We start from the raw sequence: 10,849 nt of genomic DNA, 5'->3' as shown, positions 1-10,849 counted from the left end.
CCATTCTCGCGACCTTTTCAGATCTGCCTTCTCCAAATCTCGTCTGCCAAGCTTTTAGCTTAAAAATCACAGACAAAACAATATACATACATCCTGTGCAGATAGAGCATGAAAAGAACAGAAACATTAAATATAAATGAATAACAAGACATCAAGAAAATACAGCAAAATTAAACAACAACTGTGGAATAAAGATGACTTGTTTAAATACACTGACATTAAATAAAATCGTATTTTAGATGAATAATGGGGGGGGGGGGGGTACTCATTACACCATTACACACGCTCGTGGTGTTTTCAGCGTTTCACTGTATTGAGACATGATGTAGGATAGGATAGACATGTGCACTTTCATCGCAGAGCTGCTATGAGAGTCACTGCACGAGAATTTCACCATTTGACAAAACTATCGTCATTCATTCGTTTCATATAGCCTACACATAGAAACTGTAATGTGTCTTCAAAACAACCTGTCAAAATAAAAGTTCGGTATAACTTGAAGAAATTATAACAGAAATATATTACTATTGCACAGTAGAGTATACTTCAAGTAGGCCTAATAATAATAATAATAATAATAGTTTATTAAAACACACAGAAACTCAAATGTCTACAACCCACCAAAATAAAAGTTTGGTCTAACTCAAAGAAATTAGAAAGAAATTGCACGGTAAAATGAATTTTAAAATAATAATAATAATAATAATAATAATAATAAAATCTATTAAAATGTTATTTTAAGGGAATATCACACAAGTTTTCATACATGTTATAATTTAAACAGTAAACTTGCCAAAACAATAACACCTTTTTTTTTATTTATTTTTTATTTTTTTAAACACCATTTCTAAAAGTAAATTTGTATTTGTGCCTATAATGTTTCATTATTATTATTATTTTTTTTTTTGGAAAATTGTCAGCTGATAAAACCTGTGCTTCAGGGACCATATTCATATAACATCTAAGGCTAAATGTAGCTCTTAACTGGCTAAATTAGATGGTGATTAACACTAAACAGTAGAAAATCAGTCCAGTCTCCCCAGCTGTAAATGTCATTGGCTGTTAAAGTCTTGTGTTGCTTATAATAAATTGACATGTTGATAACACCTAATATTTCATAATGCTCTCAATTTCATGTCAATGCATACTGTATGCATTAGTGAGTGTGGTGGTGCTTATGGGGTGACGCTCTGGGATGGGTGAGTATGAGGCGGGGGTGGGGGGGGGGTTATATTACAGTATACTCACTACAAAAAACTAGACTACACCACTGCACACACACACACACACACACACACTAAAAGCAGACAGGAATTACAGGTGTGGAAACTGTAGACTAACAGTAAAGGATTTTGTTTTTTACTTTTTTATTAAATGGCAATCAAATTACAAATAATAAACATGACAATAGTCTAACACATATAAAAAATAACAAATATAGTAAACAACAAAAATATATATATAAAAAATAATAATAGCCTACAAGTAAAAGAAAGAGAAAAAAAAAGAAAGAAAATGATATAAACAGAAAAAGGAACAGGTATGAGATCATCATATAATAAAAGGTTCACAGAGACCTAGTGCATTTGTCTTATTATTTATTGAATCCATGTAACCAACTCAATATAATTTGTCATATCTATCTGAAATAACAAAAAGTTGTGTTTCCCTTTAGCCCATTTTTGTTTATGGTATTTCGAATCCCCATAATCAAACAAAGATTAACAATAAAGTCCACTTTGGGCCTTCTGTAATTGGGCTAAAGGGCCCAATTTTTTTTTTTTTTTTTTTGATTAAAAAAAGATCTGTATTTATTTATTTGTATTTTTTTAAAATGTTATTTCATATCCTGATCAATATTGTCCTATAACAATGTTCGTATTGAAGGCTATGAAAACCAACATAGTGAATGTAACCTTGCAGTATCTAATATGTGCAAAAAAGGGGTCAAATCACATCTAACATTGTAACATTGCAATCTAAAAACAAAATAATGCTTTTTAAAGAAGACGCTAAATTCATTAAATTAAAAATGAAAATAAATAAAAACAAAACTGCTGTGTATATATCTATGGTAATCCAGCACCCGGAAAGCGTACCAGGGGGGCCGCCATTGGCTAACAAGCCATCACCTGCTATTAGCATCCCATAGAGAGCCTAAGTCCCTCCCCTCCGCTTACGGCTCATGGGACCTTATTTCGGAAAAAATATGTATGGTAGTCAATGGCGAGAGACAACTTATCTTTTTATTCCATCAGAACTGTGCCCTGAATTACACATATGATGTTTGTCAATTTTTTAAAGATAATTATGAAAGTCAAGAAAGTCGCAGTTTGTCATAAAACAGAAGAGTAATGCCTGGTTCAGATTACACGATTTTTTTGTCTGTTATGATAGTCACTGTGTAAGATTTCACGATTTTGACTCCTAAAAATCTTGTCATGTCGTGGATAAGAAACATGTCATAGCCTACTACACGTTGTTTTCCGACCAGTCATCGCGAGCCGTCTCACACACTCATTCACTTGTATATTTTACAGTCTATGGTATACACACGCTCACTCACATAGCCTACACGCACTCACACACGCACTCACACACACACACGCTCACACACACTCGCACATACACACTCACTCACATACACGCACTCTCTCTCTCTCTCTCTCTCACACACACAAACACACACACACACACATGCTCTCTCACTCACACACTCACTCTCGCGCACACACACAGTCACACACACTCGCTCACTCACACATGCTCACTCACTCACTCGCGCGCCGTCGTCGTGGAGGACCATTAAAAAATTAAACATGATAGTCTTTTTGTCATGATGTCGTGAAGCATCGCAGACGCGACGTAGGTTGTCGCCCACTATGACACACTAGCCTATACGAGATGAAACGATCGAATCTTGCGTCCCGACCATAGACTGTAAAAAATAGGTCCCGACGCCCGTTGTCGTTTGCGAATCCCCACGACACCCTACGTCAAACGGATCGTGCCAAAATCGGTCTAAAATCGTGTAATCTGAACCAGGCATATCAATTTAACGTTTTATGTGAAAATCGCTCAATGAACTGCATCTCCTGGGAAGCGAAACAACGAGCAAGATCCGTTGCTCGTATGTGTGTGCAGTCTGGTACAAAACACTCAGGCATGATGGCGTAAGTTACGATTATAAGACAGTAGAAAAATAGCTTCATTCATTGAGAGAAAAGGTATGACATCACATGTGGGTTTGTAGTCTTTGTAATTACGTATTTTCATAGTCTTATACCTCAACAGTTTTACATAAAACTGCGACTTTCTTGACTTTAAAATGTATCTTTTAAATTGACAAACATCATAATTCAGGGCACAATTCAAACGAGATCAAAATATTTGTTCTCTCTCGCCATTGACTACCATTCAATATTTTTCCGAAATAAGGTCCCATGGTGGTCGACCGGAAGGGGAGGGACTTAGGCTCTCTATTGACTCCCGTTCATTTTGGCGTCACTTTGACAGCGAATAACTTTACATCTGAGGCGTTTAAAGACTCTATTTGCCCACTGTTTATTTCTAAAGAAACACGACAAATGTATAAAAGGCTCCATTACCTTGTATCTTACGTTATGGCCCCGTAGAAGCAGTTTTTGTAAAAATAGGCTAATGTAACCAGGTCTTAAAATGAAGTCTTGGCATAATAATCCCTTTCTTAAAGTTAATCAAATCTTGAGATAAATGTTTTAAGTTAATTAATCAAAGTACATTTTCTATGTATTAAAAGGAAAAAAACAGTTAAGTGATGACAATGAATAAATAAGTGTTTGTTAAAAAGGTGGGTTTAAAAAAAACGCCATCTACAATAAGTGATCAAATGCATAAAAAGATAGAAAAAGAGCGATTTCCCCCTTGAAAAGCTGTTCACACTACAATTCCCATGCTCCTTTTTGTGAGGAGCTGACCAATCACTGAGCTCCAAAGCTTCAGGCAATCGAGCTCCGCTTTCACTTCCTGTTAGCTACTTCCTGACTGAAAGACTGCATGGCTGTTTCGTTGCCTAGCTGAATCCCGAATCAATTACCATCCATAGGAGAGCGCGATCGGCAGACGGCTGCCGCTGATCAGACAGCCAATTTAGAGAGACCCACTCATTGACTCAACGTTTTTTTTGCCAGATTCATTCCAGTGATGCACATGGATCGGAAGTCACGCCCGACCTGGAGCTGAAGCCTCCCGGTTGGATTGGGATTGGATGTTCACACCCTGAAACCCCGAAAGATTCCCAGCGTACGTTGGGTGGCGAGCCACGGACCCACGAGCATAAGTCTATGCGCAGTCTCACTTTCCCTCCTTCATGGATTGTGTGGTAGGATCCACGAGCACTGGCATACTGATACTGTCACGACACTGATTCAACCAAAAAAAGGGCCCCAACGAGCAATAAGACTATTTTTGGAACTGGGTTTTATTTCTTTTGTTTTAAGGGAAACTTATGCCGGCTTTATTATTTTCTTATTTCTTTATATACATTCTCTGAACTAAATTGTTACACTGTTTGTTATTGTTCCTGTTGTTAAACAAAGAGTGATCACAACAATGCAAATTACTGTTTTCTGTCTTTATTGATGTCAAACCACTGGCTCTTAAAGACTTAGCATCTTCTGTTACTGGTCCAAATACTGTTAAAGATAACTAATTGCCTGTTACTCTGTTATTATATCGTAAAAAGGGTTACACTAACGATTGCGTCATAACCACGCGACTCTCTGGAAATTACCTTATAGACAGGAGGAGAAGCTCGCAGTCAATCGGGGGGATGTGGAGGCATAAAGTCCGATAAAGTCAAGGGAGAAGCCCATAGAGAGTCATAAAGTTACTCCTGCTGCTAGCTCATGGACAGCTCCTACTCACGCTCTCCGTCTCTGCAAGATTCGGAAGGGAATGATTCAGATTTCTCTTGGCACAGCTACTAGACTTACAACTGTCAGACAGGCTGCTCACGTCACATCTACGTCATCAAGCTCAGTTTGAGTCTGCGCAGTACTGTTGGCCATCAGGAAGTGAGTGCTTCTAATTTGCTTCACTTTTCTCCGTTGAAGTCTATGTGGTCGCTGTGTCCATTTATTTTACTGTCTATGTTGCCGATGCGCGCTACCGCGTCCAGGAACGTCGCGACGCGTCCACTGAAAGTTCTAATGAGCAGGTAGCACTCCTGACGCACACGACGCACAGACAGCGCACCAGAATCCAGTTCTCTTTCGCGCTTGAATGAACAATAACACTCACATTTAAGCCAAAATGCCCGTTTTGTCGAGTATCCTCACAAGAACAGTCTTAAATGAGTTTAATAAAATCTTAAATGGAACTAAAGAGTATTGAGAGAATGAGACGCTGAGATCCTGTCAGCGGCAGATCTTAAAGTGACAGCAGCCTCTAATAGGGCTTGGGCGTCGTGACATCATTACTTGGCGTGGCGGCCATGTTGATGGCCTCGCGAATGTAAACATACAGCAAGTCGAACGAGGAGAAGCAGAGTTGGGAGAAAGAAAAAAGATGTTAAAATCCCGAAAAGGATGTGGAATTTACCGGGATACGTTAAATAGGGAAGCCAGGGACCGGTATGTGGAAAAAATCTGCAAAAAAAGTGTAGTTAGTAGCTGTCAACCCTCCCGTTTTTTCCGGGTTTCTCACGTCACGTATTTGAGCTCTTTTCCCGCTGTCTTCCCGTTTTAGTATTTTCCTGTAAAATATCCCGAAAATGAAAATTTCAACATTCATTTTTCTGTTGCTTTCTATTGTTGCATTAACTAAGCGAGTTGTGAAGCTAGGTCTAACGTGACTTTGTTTAACTTACAGATTGTGCTCTCACAACAACCACGCTGTTATCTTAAAAAGGCCAACATCACGCTAAGGTTGCTTTCAAGTAAGCAAATCAATGCTTTGAAAACATCTGTTTCGCTGGAAGGGCAAGGGGGTAGCAACAGGACAACAGTACAGAGACTGACAGGTCCGATGGAAGGGCTAACGTTAATGTTATGAGAGTATTAAATTCCATTTGTGAACTGCACATGAGACTCCAATGACTTGTAGCTTCGGAACTGTTCTGATGTGTAGGCGCTCACACCACAAACAAGGTAGCCGAAGATGTCTGTTATGCAAAACTGCGGCAGCAAGTCGTCGTCGGTGCTCCACTCTTTGTTGGGAATTTCATATGGATCCAAACTGTTAATAGTGCCGATTTTGTCCACATACCGGTCCCTGGCTTCCTTATTTAACGTATCCCGGTAAATTCCACATCATTTTCGGGATTTTAATATCTTTTTTCTTTCTTTTCTTTCTCCCAATTCTGCTGCTTCTCCTCGTTCGACTTGCTGTATGTTTACATTCCATCAACATGCCATCAACATGGCCGCCACGTCCCAGAATGCAACACGGCACCCAAGCCCTATTCTCTCTGTCAGTAAAGTTAACCAAAGAACAACAGGAACAGAGCAAATTACTCACTGATCTTGACTAAAGAACATTTGTAGCTTTAATAAGGATTAATCTATATGTAATTTATAATTTATGCAGTGCGGACTATTTGATTTGACATTTATTATGGGTTTAATTGAGGATTGTTTAAAGTTCACTTAAATTAAAAGTTGTTAAAATGTTTAATAAATGTTTAAAATTTTGGGGAAAAATATTTTTCATTGAGACATCGGTAGCTATATTAATATCAGTGAAACAGGCCTTCATTCATAAAAAGATGCTATTAAACAATTATTTAAAATATATTGTCTTTATGTTGTTTTTGCATTACAGAGGAAATTGAGTCTCACTTTATTTAAATTTTATTTACACACAAAACATTAATAGTGAACATTTTTGACTTTATAAAATGATTCTCTCAAGTCTTGGCAATTGGCCCCTGTTAAACAATAAAAAAGTAAGACATCTTTTTGTTGTACATACATAGTTTAGTAGCCTACTATTCTTTTTGGCAGAATTAATCATTAAAATCAATTTAATTATTTTCAAAATTATTATTATTAATTAATTTGTATCACCATAGTCCCTAAACTATGTAAATGCAGGAAATGGGATGCCCCCCCCCCCCCCCCCCCCCCCCCCCAACACACACACACACACACACACTTCTCAAACCAAAAGTTACACCCTTGAGCGAATGTAATTGGAAAAGCCCCTTTCACACTTTGGTGGTCGCCCTATCGCCCTAAAGAAGAAACCACCCCATGTAAATTTTAAAAGAACATGGATCACAACACTTTTTCATTCATTTTGTGTTTAATACTCGTAACAAATGGTGAGTAGTTTGTTTTTATCATTATGGGGTGGGTGGGGGGGGGGGGGGCTCTGGGGACCTCTGTGTTTATGGGGGGGGGGGGGCTCTGGGGACCTCTGTGTTTATGGAGGCTTGCAAATATTCATGTTAACAGACATTATCGCTCTAAAGTGCTCTAAAGGGTGGCTGAAAAAACTTTAAATAACCATTGAATCAAAATACAATTTTGCTCTTATCTGTGAAATATGCATGTGCCAAAATTGTTGCTGTATACCCCTCTGACACTGGGTAGTTTCGCCCCTGTTTATTTTCATATAGCCTACAACTAGCCTACCTTTTTTTCCTTTTCACGCTTTCATCTTAAAGATATGCTGCAGTAGGCTAGTAACGGTATTTAGATTTACATTGCCGCCCTCGTTTTTCACATGATGCCACCAAATTTAAATTTAGTACACATTTATGCACCTGATAGACGATTTTATACAAATTACAAAGCATTCAGGGTCAATGCAGTCGAAGATTTTTATACGGTTTTGATGTAGCCTATTGTGAAGATTTACTTTCCATGGATAATGTATTTTTATTTTATAACTGGATTATTTTTTAGTTGGCTATAATTATGAGAGACTGGATAGTCATGTGCATAATGCAGTTATGCGGTTATAATAAACAGGGCTTTTTTTATGATTGCTATTATTATTGAGCTCCTGAAATGATATAAAAATATAAAATCATAATGGATACAATATTAGAATACAACATTGTGAGTCCTATAGTTATTAACTGTCGACGTTTTAGTCAAGGAGCTCTAAAAGCTCCACCACTGACACTGGGTATCATACACGTTTTTATTGAAACATTTAATAGTTTTGAAGTCGACATAGATGGTAGACTGTAGCACATATAGCCCATCACATATTCAATGCGCACACTAAATTTGTATTGCAATTATGAATGACTGTTTCTCTGTCTTAAGGTGTATTTGATGCTGTGACTGATGAAGTGAAGTCAGTGTCCGTGATGGAGGGAGATTCTGTCACTCTAAACACTGATGTTACTGAACTACAGAGAGATGATCTGATAGTGTGGATGTTTAACGTTAACAATTCAGACACTTGTATTGCTGAAATCCACAAACTCATCATCTCTATATTTGACAATGATGAGAGATTCAGAGACAGACTCCAGATGGACGGTCAAACTGGATCTCTGACCATCAGAAACATCAAAAGTGAACACTCTGGACTTTATAAAGTACAGGTCAGAGTCAGAGGAGGGGTCACATACAGGAGTTTCACTGTTAGTGTTCATGGTGAGTTAAATGAGTAAATCATGCCATTGTAATCTCATCAGTCTGTGATTGAAAATCTTCACAGACTGAGAATTTAGCATTTTCTCTCTTTTTTGGGTCTCTTTTCTTAGCTCATCTACCGATTCCTATCATCAATAGTGATTCTTCTGAATGTCCTCCATCATCATCATCATCATCATCAGAGTCCAGATGTTCACTGGTGTGTTCAGTGTTGAATGTGAGAGATGTGACTCTCTCCTGGTACAAAGGAATCAGTGTATTGTCCAGCATCAGTGTGTCTGATCTCAGCATCAGTCTCTCTCTACCTCTGGAGGTGGAATATCAGGATAACAACACTTACAGCTGTGTGATCAACAATCCCATCAGAAACCAGACAACACATCTGGACAACATCAGTCAACTCTGTCACACATGTAAAGGTATGTGATATTAGAGTTTATGCACTGATATGGACTGCATTTCCCAAAAGAATCATAAGCCTAATTAGATTGTAGAGGCCATTGGAGCCAATGGTTTCTATAGTCTACTTTGGATCACGATGTGTAAGGCCTGCCCAATCGGTCCAACGACAGTTTCTGATAAGCGGTGACGGTTTCCTGCGTGTTCTGTCTTTAATTTAATTCCGATTAAACTTTTATCTGACTCCATTTTATCGAGACCTCGAATTTAGGTTAGAATGCCAACTGATTATTGGTCATTTGTGGTAGTTTAGCGACGCATTTGATTATTCTATTTAACTCTAGATTGAAATTACACCCGTTCATCCGAATTCCTATAACACTTTGAGTCTCGCACCGGCCGGGTATACGATCTCATAAACACAAACTTGTCAGTCTTGGTCATAAGACTGAGGGAGTTGAGTAATATTCTAGATGGCCATACTCTACTTACTCATTCTAGAATATATTATTTAGTCCACATAGATCTGAACACACTTAATTAAGGTAAGATAATATCTAACCAGAGGTCATGACCATTACCATAGAACCAAGTTGACCAACTTAACTTCATCTAATGGCAACTTTTTATAACCATGCCATCTGCTAATGGAGGGGGCACCCCAAACTTTGAGAACCACTCATATAAAGAATAAGGTAAATGAGTAGTCTCACCTCTCAGATAACACATATGGTTGCTTTGGAAATTCATATATCTCTCTGAATTCTTCTACAGTCAATTACAACCATGAGTGTTTTCTGTCTTTTACAGAAACACATCATTCATACATCATCATAATATCAGTGTTTGTAGCTGTGATTCTGGCTGGAGCTGTGGCTGTAGGTCTGAAATGCTGTTACAACAAGGCCATACAAGCTGGACACGAAGGCAAGTATCTAATATGAAAAACAACATTCAAGAACTTTTAAATTGAGGTTTTACTGCTTTGAACAATAAAGAAATTATTTTTTAAGCAGTTCGGACAGATGAGGCAGATATTCATTATGAAGAAATAACATTTTGTGCACGAAGTGCTCACATGGTAAGACACCACTTCTGTGTACAGTAACAACAAAAATCTGACTACCGCAGGAGACTGTTCACTTACACATGTGATCGAGCAGGAGATCTGTCACATGTTTTTTTGATAAATCACACAACATTGCAATAAAGGCACTGTATTTCTTAGTTTCTGTTTTATGTTTGGCTACAAACAACAGGAAATGGAATTAGAACTTTTTTTTTTTTTTAAGAAAGTATTACAGAAAGTATTCATACCCCCGGTAAATATGATCAAAAATGGCTGTAAAAAATAAATCTTTCATTCAAAAAATTTGATATTTCGTTCAAAAAATTGGCAAAATTCTAACCTTTCATTTAAGTAAAAGAATTCAAATTGGGGGGGAAATCACATTATGAAATAAATGTTTTTCTCCAAAACACGTTGGCCACAATTATTCATACCCTTTTAGTAAATACCTTTTTGCAATCTCCTTTTGCCAAGATAACAGCTCTGAGTCTTCTCCTATAATGCCTGATGAGTTTGGAGAACACCTGACCAGAGATCAGCGATCATTCCTTCATACAGAATCTCTCCAGATCCTTCAGATTCCCAGATCCATGTTGGTGCTTCTTCTCTTCAGTTCACTCCACTCATCAGGTCAGGGAACTGGGACGCTCATGGCAGAAGCTTCATTTTGTGCTCAGTTACCCATTTTTGTGTTGATTTTGATGTTTGTTTTGGATCGTTGTCCTGATGGAAGATCCAACCACGGCCCATTATAAGATTTCTAGCAGAAGCCGCCCGGTTTGGATTT

At 37.9% G+C, this 10,849-nt stretch overlaps 1 protein-coding gene across 1 annotated transcript in view; it reads left to right on the top strand.

Annotated features, from left to right (window-relative positions):
• Positions 1–9,937, top strand: part of LOC311085164 (uncharacterized protein) — a gene marked incomplete at both ends in the record, with an annotated part of 11,456 nt that extends 1,519 nt beyond the window's left edge. The window contains 3 exons of the mRNA XM_084117601.1: positions 8,259–8,594; positions 8,705–9,013; positions 9,804–9,937. Coding sequence (XP_083973727.1) covers positions 8,259–8,594; positions 8,705–9,013; positions 9,804–9,937 — 779 coding nt within the window. The remainder of the gene's footprint in view (positions 1–8,258; positions 8,595–8,704; positions 9,014–9,803) is intronic.
• Between the last annotated feature and the right edge of the window lie 912 nt (positions 9,938–10,849).

The sequence above is a fragment of the Abramis brama genome, assembly GCF_963993115.1.
Source record: "Abramis brama genome assembly, chromosome: 6".
Classification (NCBI taxonomy): domain Eukaryota; kingdom Metazoa; phylum Chordata; class Actinopteri; order Cypriniformes; family Leuciscidae; genus Abramis; species Abramis brama.
Note: the sequence above shows the minus strand (reverse complement) of the source record. Positions and strands in the feature narration are given on the sequence as shown.